Source organism: Dendropsophus ebraccatus, chromosome 8 (genome assembly GCF_027789765.1).
Source record: "Dendropsophus ebraccatus isolate aDenEbr1 chromosome 8, aDenEbr1.pat, whole genome shotgun sequence".
Classification (NCBI taxonomy): domain Eukaryota; kingdom Metazoa; phylum Chordata; class Amphibia; order Anura; family Hylidae; genus Dendropsophus; species Dendropsophus ebraccatus.
In genome coordinates this window covers 95358496-95379275 of record NC_091461.1, presented here as the reverse complement: position 1 = coordinate 95379275, position 20780 = coordinate 95358496, and the positions used below count along the sequence as shown (strand labels likewise).

Genomic DNA, 20780 nt, shown 5'->3' with positions numbered 1-20780 from the left:
TATAAAGCAGGAGGAGCTAAGCACACAGATATACACTCTTCTAGAAAAAGCTCCAGGATAATTTGTCATTTATAGATGTAATTCTTTGCTTATCATGGCCTAAGATGTCAAGTGGGCGGTCCTACTCATTGATTGGCAGCTCTCTATATGGGCTTATGCACCGATAAATGTCAGTCACTGTGTAGGACCGCCCACTTGACTACATAGATTTACATAGTTAAGTGAATGACAAGTCATTTCAGAAAAAAATTGACATGTCAAAGACTTGTAAAGAAGTTCCAACAGCTTCCACAACTTTATAGGAAAGTACACGTTACGACCCAGCAGGGTATTTATCAAGCATGTTTAGCACATACCCTGCTGGGTCGACACATAGCATGTATGTATAAGGATTTCTAATAAAGATGTTAAGCTTTTCTCTACTTCAATGCTGCTGGAACCTCTCTACCAGTATCACGGAGCAATCTTTGGCCGACCAGCCTGGATCTACCTTCTCTTTTTTTGACATTTGATTCCACCAAGGTTCTTAGGAAAAATAAGTCACTGGTATAGGCAGGGCCAGGACAAGGAGTTTTGGTGCCCTAGTCAGATAAGGCAAATGCCCCCCCCCCCCCCTATTTGAACCCAGCGTTATCAGAATCGGTGCTACCCACACAGTTTAAGAAAGTACCCCACACTGTATTAAGAGCCCCAATACATATGGTAGTTCTCTTATAACACTCCTACCACCATACAGTGATTACATATTGCCTCAAAACTGCTCTGAACAAAACAGAAAGATATCACCAATTACACCCTTAGATAATACTGCCACACCATGACCACTATCACTACAGACCCTATAGCAGAGTGCAGTTACATCCAGTCACTCACAGGGGGCGTCTTCTCTGATCAGAATCTGTCTAAATTCCAGTCCTCAGGCCTCACTAACAGGTCATGTTTTGAGGATATCCCATATAAAGATCACCTGTGCTAATACCTGATGCACTGAGTATAATTATATCACCTGTTAAATACTAAGGAAATCCTCAAAACTTGACCTGTTGGTGAGGCCTGAGGCCTGGAATTGAGAAGCACTGCCCTATATGTGCCCCCATAGTTTTGAGGTGTCCCTGTGCCCCAGTATAGTAGTAAGGCCCCTCTGTGCAGCCCCAATATAGAAAAGACTGCGGTGTGCTTCCCCCAGTAGTATATAGACTACTATATATAGTAGTGGATTGCCCCCAGTTATATATAGACCCCCTGTGGGCTGCACTCAGTTATATATAGACCCGTGTGCTGCCGCCCACAGTAGTATATAGACCCCCTGTGTGCTTCCCACAGTAGTATATACACCTCCTGTGTGCTTCCCACAGTAGTATATAGACCCCCTGTGTGCTGCTCCCATTAGTATATAGACTCCTGGGTGCTCCCCCCAGAAGTATATAGACCCCTGTGTGCTGCCCCCAGTAGTATATAGACCCCTGTGTGCTGCCCCCAGTAGTATATAGCCCCCCCTGTGCGCTCCCCCAGAAGTATATAGATCCCTGTGTGCTCCCTCAGTTATATATAGACCCCTGTGTGCTCCGCCAGAAGTATATAGATCCCTGTGTGCTCCCCCAGTTAGATTTATAGACCCACTGTGTGCTCCCTAACCCTTCCTTATAGCAGTAATGCCCCTAAACAACCAAACTTACTAAAAAAACAAAACAAAAAAAAAACACTTATACTCACCTGGGCCGCGTGTCTTCCCTTCCGTGCAATCTTGTGGCCGCAGCCAGCGTTTTGCCAGGGTCGGCGCTCCAGTGACATTACTTAAGCACGTTACTCAAGCACTGACTGACTGCGGCCACAAGCGTGACGGGCAGGAAGGGGGCCAATGGCTCCCTCTCTGTCAGTGCTGCTGTATGTAACTATGAGATCAGTTTTTCTACTAGGACTAGGAAATACCCGGTTCCCCAGTGACTAAAACCTTGCTTTTATTAGATAAATGAAAAGATACTAGCTTTACAAATGGTGCAATTTAAAATACTTGTATCCTGAAGCCCTACGATAAGTCACAGGTAACTAAAAATACCATGCCTTACGCTGACTTTTTTAAAGTGATAGACGAAACATGTCAGGGAAGGCATGGTATTTTTAATTACCTGTGACTTATCATAGGGCTTCGGGACCTCTGGGAGCTATCAGTAGAGTGTATATAAAAATCGCTCTTGGACAAACGGCTTTAGCAAAGCCAGTCCAACTCTGCTAGCCACACCAGGTCATTGCTAGTACTGAGAGACTAACGCATCAGCCGCACAACGACCGCATGGGTCAGCGACTTCCAGCTGATAGTCCTCGGTACCTAACCATTGCCCTCCGTATTATAGCTCGAGCCAAGATCACTTTGGGCAAACAGAGTACACCTTGACAGCGGCATCCTGAGTACTCAGAAGCACTGGTGGGAATAAACGCTGAAACCTACCAAGTGCATAATGCCACAATCACCGCACAGTCCGTGCATTAAGTAATGCAGGACTACTGTAACTGTGAACAAGGGTACTATTGATCTGTCACAAGTATTTTAAATTGCACTATTTCACTGGGTGTAAAGTTAGTATCCTTTACGTTATCTAATAAAAGCTACGTTTTAGCCACTGAGGAACCGGGTATTTCCTAGTCCTCTAGAAAAACTGATCTCAATCGATCAATACCTCTCAGAAAGCCATAGGGTCATTGCATGTATGTAACTATGAGCGCTTGCTACGAGCGCTCATAGTTACAGTGGAGGGCGGGCAAGTGGGGGGCAGGATAGGTGGGTAAGTAAATTAATTACCCATCCAGACTGCCCCCCTGTCGTTTTGCGCCCTAGGCCATCGCCTACCCCTGCCTACTCTTTGTTCCGGCCCTGGGTTTAGGTATCTTCCTTCTCGCCATTGAGAACACTTGGCTGAACTGAGCATGCATGTAGAGGGATAGCTGTCAGCCATTAGATGTATAAGCACTAGAGATGAGCGAACCTCGAGCATGCTCGAGTCCATCCGAACCCGATCGTTCTGCATTTGATTAGCGGTGGCTGCTGAAGTTGGATAAAGCTCTAAGGTTGTCTGGAAAACATGATTACAGCCAATGACTAGATCCATGTTTTCCACATAGCCTTAGGGCTTTATCCAACTTCAGCAGCCACCGCTAGACCCACAGAATGGCGAGGGTCTAGTCTACTAGAACTAAAGGTGGCGATCAAGTAAAAATGTTCCTTCAGTCTATGTAATGCTAAAGGCTACTTCCCATTGACTACTCCGGTATTTATGGATGTCATCTTACTCTCAATACTAAGGAAAGTCGGAGTTTCCCAATGTTGGGCACCCACAAAAAGCATATGCGCAAAGCCCTTTGGGAGTTATAACCAATAAGATGTTATAAGCTGACAGGCATTTGCGCTATAGAAGGCAAATTACTTTGAGAAGACAAATGGGAATATGAGCGAATACATTCATGCCAAAGACTTCTTGCCAAAACTGGAGCTGTGAAAGGAACATTAACTTTAGAGAATAGTCAAACAGATACAATTGCTCCTAAGCATGAATACACAAGGAACAATAAAATCCAGATTATGAATGCATCGCACAGTTGTGCTAAGAAAGAAAACATTTGCGGAATTCGCCTAACAGAAAAGCTGGGGCAAGCTACCAAGAGGGAGAAGAAGTGTAGACTCTCAGCGTGGCCTGGAGGGTGGGGAGGAGGGTGATGTTATCCAACAAAGGGCAAGAAACAATGTCTAGCTGGTGGGAACGCACTCCCAGAGAAAGGATTCACGGCACCTTTTGTAATGGAGCTCTATAGGCTGTAATGAACTCAGGTCTTGGGAGTAGTATATACACAAGTAATGTTTGTATGCGCTCCACAGTGATATCAGTGCCCAAAGCAACTGGTGCGACAATTCTGACCATCCATCCCAAGCAACTGGATCATCTCTACAGACGAAAACACTAAATCCTGGTCGAATGAGAGAAAGCTACCCATCCCTATGTATAAATCATCACTGAGGTGAAAAGCTGCCTTACGTAATGGAGAAAGCCAGTTTACAATTAAGAGATTCTCAAGGCCCTATTACAAGGAACGATTATCGGCCGTATTCGGCCGATATCGGCTGATAATAGTTCCATGTAATAGAAGGCATCAATCATGTCGGCTGATCGTTGCAGTCGTTTGTCTTTCAACATTGTTGAAAGACAAACGACTCATACAGCAATGATCTGCTGTTGCCCCGTGGAATAGGAGCGGCAGCAGACCGCTGCTATATGCTATGGGCTGCCCTGACGATCAGCGATCACCCGGGCAGTCCCCCGGCTCTCACCTGCTCACTACTGCCGTGGGCAATAGCGGCGGCAGCAAGCGGGGAACGAGGAGCAAATGAGCGCTGACAGCTCTCGTTTGCTCCTCATAGTTGCCCTGTGGAATAGGGGCTTTAAAGGGAATCAGTCAGCTCTCTATGATGCTCAGAGCTGCAGTCATGGGCATATAGATGACAATGCTACTGGTCTCTCAGTTAACGGCTACAGCATGCACATCTCCTCCCTTCCTGCTTTACCTCCAGCACTGGACTCTATATATCAACAAAGCAGGGCAGGATGGGATGGTGAAGGGAGAAGGCATGCATGCTGCAGCTCATCACAGCCTCTATGATATAAAAAGGATTATAGTGCAGCACCGTGCACAATAACAATTTTTCTACATCGCATTAAAAGGAGAAGTCTGTAGGATATATTTCAATCAGGCAGGGGGGAGATCCCCGAGCCCAGTGGGGGTCCCAGAGCAGAGTCATTTTGGCAGTGACCCTGAATCATTGATCTGGGAATTTATTCTGATATGTTGGATTTTCTTTTTCTAAGATGGGAAAAATTCATTTGTTCTTCATGGGAATGTTTACCTTAAAGGGGTTATCCAGGCTTTAAAAAACATGTCAACTTTCTTCCAGAAAGAGCAACACTCCAGTCCCCAGTATGGGAGTGGTATTTGTAATACCATATACAACCTGAGGACAGGGGTGGCACTGTCTTTGCAAGAAAGTAGCTGTATATATATTTTTTAAATCCTGAATACCACCTTCAATCAGATTCAATACTGCAGGGTAATAAGGCTGAACTAGAATCATGCATTTCTTTTTCAGCCCTATGAGCATTGTTGTTACAGTGATGTCACCCAAAGGAAGTGGGTGACAAATGACTGATTCCAATAAGGAGCAAAGCTTTACACTATGAGCCAAGGAGAAGTCACTGTAGCCACAACTATTGACGTGATTGCCATTCTACGCCAATATTGAGACAGCAAGGGATGCTGGACGATTTCAGCTCCGAAGCCTACAGACTTGTAAGTGAACCTCTAGACTATAAAACAGGCTGTAATTTAGGCTCAATACAATGTATCCCCAAACTGAATTATGATTCTATTGCTGTCTTATGACTAATCCAGCCAATAAAACAAGGAGACAAGTTATAAGAATGTGAAGGAGACGCCAATCCTGTCTTCTGCCACCGTCCGGGATCCGTCTGTATCATATTCAGCCCAATTAGTCGGCTAATTGCTGTAATAAACCCACCTTCATCCCGCAAAGACGGTATAAATCTCCTCCGCTGTATTTTACATGTAGACATGGTCCCGTGGGATACCTGTCACAAGTATTTTTATATCCTGGCCATAACTCTGCAAATTAATAAGGCTCTGGCCAGTTCTACCTGCGCCAGATTTATGGCGCTATACATCAGTCAGCAATGGGAGACAAGAGGACTGGGTCACACAAGGAAGCAGCAGCCGTATGCCGAGGCTGCACTAAATTGCCATACACATCATCCCAATAGGCTCGGCCAATCTTACCTGTCACTGTCTGCCGGCCGCAGAGATGGCAGGCGGAAGCTTGTGTTTCTGTCCAGCTTTGACTGACTCTTTGTCCTCTTTATTGAGCCTTTTAGACGTTTGCTGAAGAAGCCCTAAGGAGAAAACAGAAGATAGTGAGAATCTGTCACATCCTACACTAAATCTGGAGATGGCAAGAGCGCCACAACGTGTCAGATCTGTTATATTAAAGTGCTGTTCAAGGAGACCTCCATAGATTGCATCATTACTCACTGCAGATAACCATGTCTAAGAGAAATAATAACACCATCTACGCTGGAAAGACTTTAAAGGGGTTTCCACTAAATGTTAGTGAGCAATGAGCCTATTGAAAGTTTCCTCCTGCTGAGACCTTCAACATTCCGCTATGGCCTATGGGGAGAGCTGGCAGTAAGTGACCAATTTCCCTACAGCGCCACCACAGGAGCAATAAAGCATTACATAATGCCCACTCTAATTAATTAATTAGTTGTCTAAGGGCCCTATTACACGGGACGATTATTGTGCGAAAAATCGTTATAGCGTTCGAATTTAAATGATAATCGGTCTGTGTAATTGCAGACAACGATTGAAAAATCATTAGTGTGTCGTTAATCGTTGATTTAGATCTGAACCTAAAATTATCATTAATCGCTCGCTAATCGTTCGATAATTCCACATTCGTTTGCTCAAGTTCCGTATTTTTTTTACTAATTGTTCAGTGTAATTGCACATTGTTCATTGTTTGGCTGGGATCAGAAGGAATAAACGATCATAGCAACGATGGCAATAACGATCGTATCTAAAGACTATCGTTCTGTGTAGTATGGTGAACAATTCCAGGTTAACGATAAACAATCTCGTTTGCGATCGTTTATCGTTAGTCGTTAAAAAATGCTCTGTGTAATAGGACCCTGCACGACAGTCCTCCAGAGCAAGAGGCACTCTTTGACGCCACTCTTCTCAAGAAGAGAATCCTGAAAATGGACGTCCCATCTATTGATTCAGAATTTAATGAAAATTAGCTTTATAAACTAGATGACCCCTTTAAAGGCATTACCCAGGACAGCTACTTTCTTGCAAAAACAGCGCCACCCCTGTCCTCAGGTTGTGTGGTATTGCAATGCAGTCCCCTTCACTTCTACAGAACTGAGCTGCAAAACCCCACACCCAGACTGAGGACAGGAGAGGCGCTGTTTCCGTAAGAAAAGGGCTATGTTTTTCTAAGGACCGCATTACACGGATGATTATCGACCGAAAAATCATTAAATCGTTCTAATTTAAACAATAATTGTTTTGTGTAACAGCAGGCAACGATTAAACGACCAATGATAAAATGCTGATCGTTTGATAGAATCTGGACATATTTTCATTGTTCATCGTTCACAAATCTTTTGAACATCGCTTGGTGTAATAACACGTTGCTTGGTCGTTTCCTGGTCTATAAATCAGGAAAGGACGAGCACAAGAATGACTGTAAGTAACAATCATCATCCTATATAATAGGGTGAATGATTTAAGATCATTTGTCATAGCCGTCATTTGAGATTGTTAATCGCCGATAAATCATCCCATGTAATACCACCCTAAGCCTTTAACCACTACACATCCTGAGCACCCTGGTTCATGAACAATATAACAGAGCAGTGGAAGCGCCGGGGTCTGCAACCAACTGAGAATCACATAGCATTAAGTGCAACGCTGGAAGAAAACCCCTAGGGGCTCTGCACTGGCTGCTATCAGTAGTTGTCACTGACCATCTGCTATTTGTGGAGGAGATCAAGATACCAGAGCGACATCTAAAGAAGATACTAACATTTTGCACAGAAGTCTAACACATGCAGGTATTTTGTCCAGGACTTAGAGATAAATGCTCTGTAAGAGTCAGGATGCTGTCACAATGAATGAAGCGTAATATGTCCCCTGAAAATCAGGAAATCCGTCATAAACAATAATGCTCCAGTGACAGCGCAGCCTCGGGGACAGATTTTATCAGACATGACGCCTGTCCCTGCAGGGAATGACCCATTATTTTATTAACAGATTCTGTGCTTCCAGCTACCTGCACTTACAGGCGGCATGTAAGAAATTGCTGCCCTCAGAACTTTAGAATATAACATTACATGCTGGTCATTTACATGAGGTAATGGATGGTGCAAAGGTGTCCTCAGCCTTTACAATGTCACTGATGTTTCAGACAACTTCCCTCATGCCACAGCCGACGTGATTCCTAACATATTTGTAATTCACTTCATTAACCAAAAATGGCCCCTTACCCTAGAGACACAGCTCTAAAGTCTGGGCCACTAGGTGCCTGGGCCGCATTTGTCAGGATATTTCTGTCTCTAGTAAGAGCTAGATCAGGACAAATTAGTGGAAGTGGGGGGCGTGGCTTAGCATGTGCTATGTACAGGAGAGAGCCTGGGAAGTGTACTTGTAACCTAAGTCAGTCTGTGTGGCGAAGATGATTCGCACTGTCCCTCGGAGGTAAATCAAGCCATTCCTGACATCTCTTATGGTACTTTTACACGGGGCGATTGATCGTTCGTTTTTGCACGATAACGGTCAAATTCGAACGATAATCGTACGTGTAAACGCAGCGAACGATGAAACGACGAGCAAAAAATCGTTCATTTTGATCTTTCAACATGTTCACAAATCATCGTTGATCGTTCGCAAAAAATTTGCAGATTGTTCAGTGTAAACATTCTTTCAACGATTTCCCCTATGTGTGAGATAGGCTTAAACAATCGCAAAACGATCGCATAGCGAATTTTTCGTACGATGTATCGTTCCGTCTAAACGCTGATCGTTATAAAAAAAAACATCGTTCATTCAAAATCGTTAATCGTGCGAATTATCGCACCGTGTAAAAGTACCATTACACAAGCCATAACACTTAGGGCAGCTGTCATTTGTGTGGGTAGAGATGAGTGAACCTCGAGCCTTTGACCCTACTCTAAAATGGGGAAAATGAGAAATAGCTGTGCACCATGGAGGAGGCTCTCAGAGGCTTAATAACAGAACTATTATCACTTAGCTACCACTCTGAAGGGTTAACCCAACAATATCCGGTAGGCCTTTAAAAATCTTCTGAAACAACCAGCTACACTTTAAACATCAGGACAATACATTTAGGAGTAAGGAAAGTTTCTCTTACCCAACAAACTAAGAAAACAGCAAGGGATTTAAAGCATTAACTTTATTTATAAACTTTGTATAATCTTTTTTTTTTTTTAAAGCGACTCTGTACCCACAATCTGACCCCCCCAAACCGCTTGTACCTTCGGATAGCTGCTTTTACTCCAAGATCTGTTATTGTCCTAACTAGGCCACGGCCTTGGCCTAGATTGTGTATGCATTAGGCTGGCACACCCTCTCTGTCCCTCCTCCCCACCCTCCTCATCATTAGGAATGCTTCAGGCAGATTGTCTCCTATTCCCCACCTGCGTCAGCCTGGCACATGGGCTGGATCGTTAAGACACCTGTGCAATGTTCAGCATGGAAAAAAAGTAAGGGCACAGATACTCTAAGCCACGACCGTTGGGCACGGGGCTGCAAGTTTAAAAGTTGCCGAACGGACCCCAGGACAGATCTTCGAAGGTACAAGTGGTTTTGGGGGGGGGGATGGGAGGTCAGATTGTGGGTGCAGATTGTGTAACATTCCTTTAAGGATCAAGAGAAAAACAGAAGTCTACAGTAAAGCAGGAGGGGGGAATCAGAATAAGTTCATTAAACTCTTAAGTAGACTTACAGTAGGTAGCTAAAAATTTCCTAGCTCAGGTACAGTATTACAAAAAGGATATAACAGGAGGGCAAAAAGAGCAAGAACAGCTAAGAAAGTACTGGATAATATACAGGCTATGAATCTATGGAGATGGAAAACATTCCTGATGATATATGTATGTACTGCATCAGTCTGTATGGACACAGGAAAAGAAGAGCGCCCTCCCCAGGGACATTACTGTACTGCAGCAGATATCAGGGTCCAGAACAATCTCATGTATGCTGCCCCCACCCGCTAATAGTTAACAAATCAGCCGCAAACCTAAAACTCATTTGACTTGCTTTAGGAATTATTGTGAATGTGGTTGTCGCTCTTTATATAAATCATCTGGACGGAGTGTCTGTGAATAGAATCCGCTATCGGCTCCCATAATTAGACAATCAATGTCAATAAGCCGGAGATAAACCGCTAACGGCGCTCCGGGCGTTCTGTGCAACAAGGCTCCGATGAGCTCCCATAAGCAATTTCATGCACAATATGTCTGTGTGTTCAGCCGTCATAACAAAGACATGCGGCACATCTAAATGGTTGGGCAGATTGGGGGATTGCAGGAGAAGCATTTGCTGGGGATCTGGGGAAGCAGTAGTATTATTTAGATGTGTATAGAAAGATGATGATCTCGGTAATCCTTCAGGATCCTGCATGACAAATGAATCGATACCAAGCAATCTATCTGTGTCGGCCAGCAGCTATTCCACGTCTATGGCCAGTTCATGCCCCATTTTAATGGGAACCAGTCATCACTGCCCGAACTATGAGTCAATGGACGGTCCCCAGTGGCTTCTCCCCACCCTATCAGCCTTGATTGATTGATATCTCTCTGTATGACTGATCTATTCATCAAGGGTGGGAGGGGGTGGGGTTGGGAAAAGCTTTCTGGGGGCAACCAGAGGTTTATAAAGCCTGAAAGTGATGACATGTTCCCTTTAACCATTTGAGGACCAGGCCCAAAATGACCCATTGGACCGCGCAAATTTTGATCTTAGTGCTTTTGTTTTTCCCTCCTCCCCTTCTAAGAGCTCTAGCACTCTCAGTTTTCTATCTACAAGCCATGTAAGTGCTTGTTTTTTACAGGAATAGTTGTACTTTGTAATGGCATCATTCATTTTACCATAACATGTATGATGGAATTCCAAATATATTATTTATGAAGATATAAATAGGTGAAATCGTAAATAAGAATGCAATATGGTAACGTTTGGGGGGTTCCTGTGTCTACGTAATGCACTATATGGTAACAGCGACATGACACTATTATTCTATAGGTCAGTCCGAACACAACCATATGCAGGTTACACAGATTCTCTAATGTTATATATGTATTTTTTTTATGAAATCCTTTTTTTTGGCAATTAAATATTAATAAAATGGGCCTATTGTGACGCTTATAACGGTTTTATTTTTTCACCTACGGGGCTGTATGTGGTGTAATTTTTTCCGCCATGATCTCTAGTTTTTATTAATACCATATTTGTGAAGATCAGACGTTTTAATCACTTTTTATTGATTTTTTTTAAATATATAATGTAACATAAAATCGGTAATCTGCGCACTTTTTCCCCTCTTTTCGTGTACGCCGTTTACCGGTCGCAATGACGCTTGTTATATTTTAATAGATCGGACAATTACGCACGCTACGGTATATTATATGTTTATCTATTTATTCATTTTTATATGTTTTATTTATATAATGGGAAAGGGGGGTGATTTCAACTTTTATTGGGGGAGGGGTTTTGGGGTAGTGTGTTAGTGTTTTGAACTTTTTTTTTTTTTTACACATTTGAAGTCCCTTTGGGGGACTTCTACATACATTACTTTGATTTATACACTGATGAATGCTATGCCATAGGCATAGCATTGAACAGTGTTATCGGCGATCTGCTCATTGAGCCTGCCTGTGCAGGCTCAGTGTAGCAGATCGCCGTTCGGACCGCACGGAGGCAGGTAAGAGACCTCCGGCAGTCCGTTTCAACGATCGGGACCCCTGCAGTCACACTGCGGGGGTCCCGATCGGTAAGTGACAGGGGACTCCCCCTGTCACTTACACTTAAACGCCGCGGTCGCGCCGTGATCACGGCGTTTAAGGGGTTAATGACACGCGGCAGCGCGATCGCTGCAGCATGTCATTACCGGTGAGGTCCCGGCTGCTGATTGCAGCCGGCCCCCACCTGCTATGAAGCGCGCTCCGGGAAAAACACCCAGGACGTAAGGTTACGTCATGGGTCGTCTGGGGACAGACTTCCATGACGTAACCCTACGTCCAGGGTCGTCTAGGGGTTAAGTAATGGGATCTGTCACAATTCATTAAGATTCATCTGAACACTGTTCCCCCCATAGCGACAACAGTGCAAATAAAGCCATACGTAAGCATTCCGAAAATATGTGTCACTGTCTTTTTTTTTTTTTTTTTTGGCAGAAATCAATAGTCCAGGCGATTAAGAAACTTTGTATTTGTGTTTATTAGGCAAATATGCCATTATCTGCATTCAAAAAGCCTTTCCCCAGGCCCCCCCTCCCTCCTCTCTCATTCACTGCTCATTATCAGTAAATCTCGACTCTTTTACATCAGTCGGGCCCTGTGTATCCTATGGAGAGGAAAGGGGGGAGGAGGGAAGAGGGAGATTAGTCACCAGCAGAGAGAAGAGAACAAAGGATTACACAGCGGGACCTGTGTGAAAGCCAGTATTTAGAGGTCAGAGAGGTCAGTGCTGACTTCAGAGTAAATAGCCCGGTGATGTAGCTATAAATTAACTCTTTGTTGTCCTGTTTTGGTGCCTCATCTCCCTCCACCCCTCCCCTCTCCATAGAAAACCATGACCACAGGGGGGAGAGCTTCAAACTGCTTTTTCATGATAAAAATACATTTTTTTTGGCTAATAAACTCAATTACAAAGTTTCTTAAAATCGCCTGTACTATTGATTTCTGCAAAAAAAAAAAAAAAAATTTAAACGACAGTGACACTTTAAGGGTATGCTCACCCTTACTTACTGTAATCCACTAAAGATGTCAGCTATTTACTTACACCGATCAAATCTGCAGCATCAAATCCCCAGCGACCAAGTGCATGTGAACATATGTTGGCGTGGTTTGTATGAATTAATTTATCCCGATACCTGTCCCATAAAACGTACAAATCACAAAGAGCCCCTTCTCCCCTGAAAATGGCGCCACTCTTTTCAATTGTGGTGACGTCTGGTATTGCAGCGAAAAGAGCATTATCTTCAATATAGGACAGGAGCAGTGGTGCCAATTCTGGATATAAAGACCCTTATATATAATCTTGGACAACTCCTAAATTATGGAAGGATTGAATCCTGCCAGACGTGCATGCTTCCTAAGAAATGCGAAGCATTTTGGCCTATTATAAAGCTATGAGCAGCTATTCTAATGGAGGAAAACTTCCATTCCCAGCATGTACTGACGGCTACAGCTCGAAGCTCAAACTTCTATTAAAGAAAACCAAATCTGCACTTATAGTCATCATCCTGAAAAGTTCCAGAAATGACTTGGACGAAAATAATATATTACTGGAAGACGCTCCGGATACTGATGGGAAAGCCAATTTGTTACAGCATTAGTACAAAATAGGGATATCCCAGCATAGAAGACAATCAGAAGAGAAGCTTATTATATTAAAGGAATATTGATTCAAGATGGTGGGAAGAAGCTAAAGGAAGGTGCATCTTAATGCGTGAAGCAGTGGTGCAGGATAATTTCATCAGAATAATGCAGAGTTCACAATCACCGACTGTAATACAGTAATGTGAAACCAGGCGAGAGAGGGAGAGGCGCTGCTGCCAAGAACAGCAATGACCAGCTGCAGCACAGGAAGGTCACCTGTGGCTATGGCATATGTTCTATGGCAGGGACCGGGGGTCCAACACACAAGGACCAGGGGGGTAAGGGATGTAGACCCAACACTGCAAATCGGCTCAGCATGCTTATACATATTAAAAAAAATTATAAAACAACTGTTCTCCAGGTACAATGTGAGAACAAGGTTTTAGCTATACAATGGTGGACTAATCATCTGTAAATACATTGGCTGTGTTAAAAAAAAAAAATGCCAATAATCGGGTTAAAGTTCTTGCAGTCCGCAATTATCTTCTGTCCATTAACGATATGTCGGGAAAGAACATATCTGTATGACTGCATCATGGACAGACTGTATGTATAATTACATCATGGATGGATAGTGGGGACGACTGCATCAAGGACAGATAGTAGGGACGACTGCATCATGGATGGATAGTAGGAAGGACTGCATCATGGATGGATAGTAGGAAGGACTGCATCATGGATGGATAGCAGGAAGGACTGCATCATGGATGGATAGCAGGAAGGACTGCATCATGGATGGATAGCAGGAAGGACTGCATCATGGATGGATAGTAGGAAGGACTGCATCATGGATGGATAGTAGGAAGGACTGCATCATGGATGGATAGTAGGAACGACTGCATCATGGATGGATAGTAGGAAGGACTGCATCATGGATGGATAGTAGGAACGACTGCATCATGGATGGATAGTAGGAACGACTGCATCATGGATGGATAGTAGGAAGGACTGCATCATGGATGGATAGTAGAAAGGACTGCATCATGGATGGATAGTAGGAAGGACTGCATCATGGATGGATAGTAGGAAGGACTGCATCATGGATGGATAGTAGGAAGGACTGCATCATGGATGGATAGTAGAAAGGACTGCATCATGGATTGATAGTAGGAAGGACTGCATCATGGATTGATAGTAGGAAGGACTGCATCATGGATGGATAGTAGGAAGGACTGCATCATGGATGGATAGTAGGAAGGACTGCATCATGGATGGATAGTAGGAAGGACTGCATCATGGATTGATAGTAGGAAGGACTGCATCATGGATTGATAGTAGGAAGGACTGCATCATGGATGGATAGTGGGGATGACTGCATCATGGATTGATAGTAGGAACGACTGCATCATGGATGGATAGTGGGGACGACTGCATCATGGATGGATAGTGGGGACGACTGCATCATGGATTGATAGTAGGAACGACTGCATCATGGACGGATAGTAGGAATGACTGCATCATGGATGGATAGTGGGGACGACTGCATCATGGATGGATAGTAGGAAGGACTGCATCATGGATAGATAGTAGGAACGACTGCATCATTGATAGATAGTAGGAACGACTGCATCATGGATAGTAGGAACGACTGCATCATGGATAGATAGTAGGACATATCTATTCTTTGAGCAGAGAGGGACGAGACCTCCCATTGAAAGAGATAACAGACGGGATTCGGTGCGGAGTCCGCGGGCAGGGGTTCCGAGTGGAATCTCTGCGCCAATTCTGTAGTGTGAATGGGCCCTTAGACAGTAGTTCAGCCTCACAGACTTATCTACATGTGTATTGTAGCCATTATACTCAAATTTTATATCATGTGCACAGTTATCTTAGTAACTGCTGGTGCTGGGGTGTTTATGTGTCTTGGCCACAAGCATGGTGGTTGGACAGTGGGGAAAAAGGAGAATTAATAGTCAGCAAATCTATAGACGATGGGTGTAATAGGGGTGGAGAGGTGGACCCATTGGGTCACTTACAGATCTGGCTTAGGGATAAGCCAGTGAGATTAGAGTTTAGGATGGGCAGCAGACAAGGTCAAGCTGGGTCAGTTCCAAAAAGTAGCAAGAAATCAAAACTGAAGAAAGCCACATTGATCAGACACAGAGTGACTGAGTAAGGGCATTTCAAGAGTCAATAAGAGAAGGCAGGCTAGGTTTACATCATGTTTTCGGCCAACGTCGGGCTACATGACGGGAATCTATGAAAAAATAATGCCAGATGTGCAGCCCAGCATGGGGCCCATGGCCCCATTGACTTGAATGGGCAGGACGTAGACAATGCTTTTGAGTCCTGCACAAAAGTAGTATATGTCTGGGAAATGGACAGAATGTAGTCGTAAATAACTATGTCCTGCCCACTCAAGTCCATGGGGCCATGTGCCCCACGCTAGGCTGCACGTCAGGCATCCATTTTTCATAGATTCCCATCGTATAGCCGAAAACGTGATTTAAACCTAGCCTTAGACATATCAATGCTGCAGTACTTGCTCAACAGATGTCTTTTAAAACTTTCCTTGCTCTTACGGAGGTGTGGCGATGCTGTGGCTCTCAAGCAGCTCACTCCCCACCTACGGGGCCCTTGCACTTGTCAAATAAAATAGATTTTAAAAGGCATCTGTGGAGCAAGGCTGATTTCTTATTATGCGTTCAAAAGTGTGTCTGTAGCTCATATCATGCATATAAACAATATAATATAGTGTTGTTTTTTCATTATTTTTTGTACTTTATTTTGCCTTGCTTTTTACCTGGACCTGCGCCTGTTGGACCCAGCTGTGGAGTGGAGGATTCTGTTGCTATGAATATGAACGGACTGACTCCCTTTTAAGAAGAATTATAGGCTGCTCACCAGCCCTTTAAGAGACTACATGTGGAACAGGAGCAGAGAGGTGGCCTAGAAGAAGTGTTACATTAGGCACATAGATGGATATATGTATTCATGCTACTGATAAAATGCCGCCCCCTACTGCAATAAAGTACAATACCAACCCATGATTCCGAGTCATGTCAGAGTTGTATGTTACTTACTGTAGACCCATGAAAAAGTAATAAAACCCCAGTCTGACTGTTGCGTGATGGAGATGTATCACGTCAAACCTGCAGGAAACTGCTGCAGCCGTCATATTAAATATCGACTAAAAGCATTGCTATGGAACACATCATCACATTAGCTGGAAATTTCCATAAGATTTCACGCTCCCTGAAGAAGAAGGCAGCTACATCCCAACTTTTACGGATCAAACATCACAAGAAATATATATCGGAAGATGAGAAAAGCTGTGACATAACACGGGCTGCCATCACTGTGCGGCAACAACTTGTCACTCACAATGGCGGCCGGGTCCCTGGGACGCAATTAAATCCGGAATATAAGCGGATGTCAGGAACAACTAGCTAAGACTTAGCAAACCGTATCCCCAAGCTGGATTTTATCTGTCCCTGAGAGCGGTGGAGATAAGCTTTACAACCTCAACCATACAGAGACTGAAAGGAAGATTCTGGGGGAAATGTAATCCGGAAACAATGCAATCTGCAGGGTGTATGCTCGACTGTATCACTTCTGACATGATACACGTGTTACAGAGCCATAACATGGGGAACCTGGGAACTGGTGCAAGAGATACACCTGCTCCTGACCCCTTATGTAACCATACAAGATAAAGCTTATTATAGATAGATCTATACATACAATAATGAGCTATTATATATGCAATGTCTCATCTAGTATAACTAAATCAATGTGTAACTGGCCTAAATAATGTCACTGATGAATAGGAGCAGACCTTGGGCAATGTATATCGCACGGATCTGTATGTAATGAAGGCACAGAATTGCTGAAATGACTGACATACTTGTTCCATAACCATAGACTGTACTGAGCATAATCTATGACTTTTAGTAAGAACACACATAACTGTTAAAGCCAAGGGCCAGATTTACTAATATATGTTATCAGGCAGAAAGTGGTGGTGGGTGCAAAAACAACAGGTCATGGTTATAGGCCACCAAAATGCCACTTTTTAGGTGCACATTTTTGGCTTTAAAGTAAGACCGTATTAAAAAAAAAAAAAAGGCCTTATTTACATGCTCCGCACATATGAGCAGAGTTCGGCATTACTGGATTAGTGTATCAATATGATGCTGGGAGATCCGAATCTTTAAATCTTTGCAGCACTGTACTGACACGACCACCTGTATATACAGACCGTGCACGGAACGTGTAAGTAAGGCCTAACTTTAAGTGCTTTTGCATGAGCCGGTTATTGGTAATAAGGGTTCCTAGGAATGGTCTTGACCCGATAATTGGCCAGTGCGAAGGGGTGACAAGTCTTTGAATGAGGAAATGCTACTTTTTTGTGCAGTCATATAAATTATGATTATCAGCCGTGTATATCGCTGTATTAACTGCAGATGGGCGATTGAAACATACATTTAAATGTGGCATGAACGATCCAGCAATCACATGTAGGGCACGATTAATGGAGCCTTGTGAAGGCACTGCATACAAGCACTGATCACACTGATCGACACTCATTTACTGCCTCCCATTGGGCAGTGGAAAAGAGCCCGTCTAAAGAGGCAACAGAATTTCCCACAGCTGGAGAAAAGATCTGGCACACTCTACTCTAAGGGCCCTATTCCACCGGACGATTATCGTTCAGATTATCGTTAAATCGTTCGAATCTAAACGATAATCGTTCGGTTGAAATGCAGTAACGATTAACGACCGAACGAGAAATCGTTGATCGCTTTATAAGACCTGGACCTATTTTTATCGTTGCTCGTTCGCAAAACGTTCGCAAATCGTTCGCATTGAATAAGACATCGTTCGGTCGTTCGCAATAGATACGAACGCAATAGCGAAGAAATACGGAAGAAGAAACGATCGCAATTACGATCATAAGTAACGATTATCGTTCCATGGAAATGAGTGAACGTTTTCAGGTCTTTCGCAATAGCGGTCGTTTGAGATCGTTAATCGTTAACGATTATGCTAACGATAATCGTCCGGTGGAATAGGGCCCTAAGGTAACACTGTCTGACATTTCTTATTTTTTATGTATTTTGATTTATTGCAGTGGTTTTCTGTGCATTTCCAACTCCGTATGCATATACATTAAAGGGGAAGGCCAACTATAGGGCACTATCACCTCTTACCTCTACAGTAAGCTGTAATGCCCTGTGTGTTCTGGCACCTGTCTCACCAGGTTTAGTCACAGGTTTTCAGCAGTTTGTGAGACACTAGCTCTTCTGTGGGTCTTATTCCCTTTACACACCTGTTACCGGAACATGACCCACTGGCTCACCTATTGTCCTTTGTCCGAGCACTTTTGTTAGGCACTAGCCACTCATTTTGGAGATGCTCGGACCTAGTCATCTAGCCATCACAACTTGTCACATTCACCCACATCCTTGTCTATTTCTCCTGCTTCCAGCACGTCTCCCTCAAGAACTCACTGATCATGCTGCCCATCCCAGGCTTTTACAGGAGCCATTGTTACAGGATAATCAATGTTATTCACTTCCTACCCCTCAAGGACCTTTAGAGGACCAGATCTAGTCTCCTCCTCTGCCCCCAGTCTTATAAGGTTTTCTATATAGTATATTTATCCTATGCCATATATATATATATATATATATATATATTATAACGTATGTATCTATCCTATGCTATATATATATATATATATATATATATATATATATATATATCCTATACTGCATACCGTATGTATGTAACCTATACTAGATATTGTATGTATTCTATACTATATACTGTATGTATGTATCCTATACTATATATTGTATGCATCCTATACTATATATTGTATGTATCCTATGCTATATGTTCTATGTATCCTATACCATATAACGTATGTATAGTATACTATATATATGTATCCTATACTATATATTGTATGTATCCTAATATATATATATATATATATATATATATATATATATATATATATATACACACACACATATACATATATATATATATATATATCCTATACTATACATTGTGTATCCTATACTATATATGTATATATCCTATACTATATACTGTATGTATGTATCCTATACTATATATTGTGTGTATCCTATACTATATACTGTATGTATGTATCCTATACTGTACTATATATTGTGTGTATCCTATACTATATATGTATGTATCCTATACTATATATTGTGTGTATCCTATACTATATATGTATGTATCCTATACTATATATTGTATGTATCCTATACTATATATGTACGTTACCTGCAAAGTGCTGCAGGTAATTTTATTAAAAACAAAGCATTTTGTATAAAAGTAACAATGTGTAAGTTTTCTTTATATCCTATTAGTGTGTTATAATGGCTGTGGTTCTACAGGTCGCGGTATGCAAACAGCCATATTGTGCACTTCCTGCCTGGCAGCGCCGGGCACGGACAGGATGAAATCTGTGACTGCGGAAGACAGGAGCACCGGCAGCTGGAACATCTCAGCAGGTTTTTCCTGACCTTCACTTTTGCTGACTGAGTTGGCTTTTGTTACACTTACCGGGACCAGAGAAGCTAGCGGCAGGCGGCATTCCCTCACATCCAATTACACTCTCTGCTAGACAAAAGTGGGTCCTTGCTGCATCAGTATTAACACTACCAGGGGCATGCATACTGCACCTAATGTCCGATCATACCGCCATAGTGATTCCTAATCAGATTGGGCACTGATGGTTATTACTCACAGAGAAACCTGACATCCTGCTCCTGAACAACGCTAATGGTATAAACCAGCTTAACCCTGCCAGTATGCTTTGCTGAATGACATTGTTATGCAAATGTACAAACATACAAGAAATCCCAGCCCCTATTGGTGGCGTCATTGCTGCCATCAGTACTCGTCAATCTGTATTTGTCAGCCACGCAGGAACCCCAGATAACCAAAAAGGAAACTGTGATGGTGAAAATGCAATCCAGTCTGCAGACAGCATGTCACAGAACAGCCAGAGCCGGGCAGAATGATATATAGAGCACTGGAAAAGATTCTGTATTGAGCTAAACCTCTGCTCATACCCAGCTCAAGAGTCCAGTAGGTGGTCCTTATCAGTGACTGACAGTTATCTTTGTATTCATAGAAAGCTAAGACCGCCCCCTAGACTCCTAAAGTTCTACTGAATCTTTCTTCACAACTATACATCAACTCTAACATGCTGCCTGCAGACGGGCTGCATTTTCAACATGATGGGTTCCCTTTAAGGGTGAATGTACAGTAGATGGATGTGCTGCGGACAGTACGCACTGCAAATCCACAGGAAGATCCTCTCACACTGAGCGTATTTTAGTGCAGAAATGCTGCAGATTTTACCTTCCCCACTAGTATCACATCTACTTTACTGTACTGTGGATTTTCCATGCAAACTTTTGCAGTCTAATGTGCATTTGGCCTAAGCCTATCTGAAAAGAACACTCCAAACAAGTAGTTAACTATACTGTGATGCCCAATAGGTTAGACTAACACAGGCCACATGTACCTGACAGCCTGCCCTATACA

At 43.1% G+C, this 20780-nt stretch overlaps 1 protein-coding gene across 5 annotated transcripts in view; it reads right to left on the bottom strand.

Annotated features, from left to right (window-relative positions):
• RASAL2 (RAS protein activator like 2) overlaps positions 1–20780 on the bottom strand; it is a 239370-nt gene that overhangs the window by 48149 nt on the left and 170441 nt on the right. For all 5 annotated transcript variants that reach the window (XM_069981110.1, XM_069981111.1, XM_069981112.1 and 2 more), the window contains one exon: positions 5836–5948. In XM_069981110.1, the coding sequence (XP_069837211.1) occupies positions 5836–5948 (113 nt within the window). The remainder of the gene's footprint in view (positions 1–5835; positions 5949–20780) is intronic.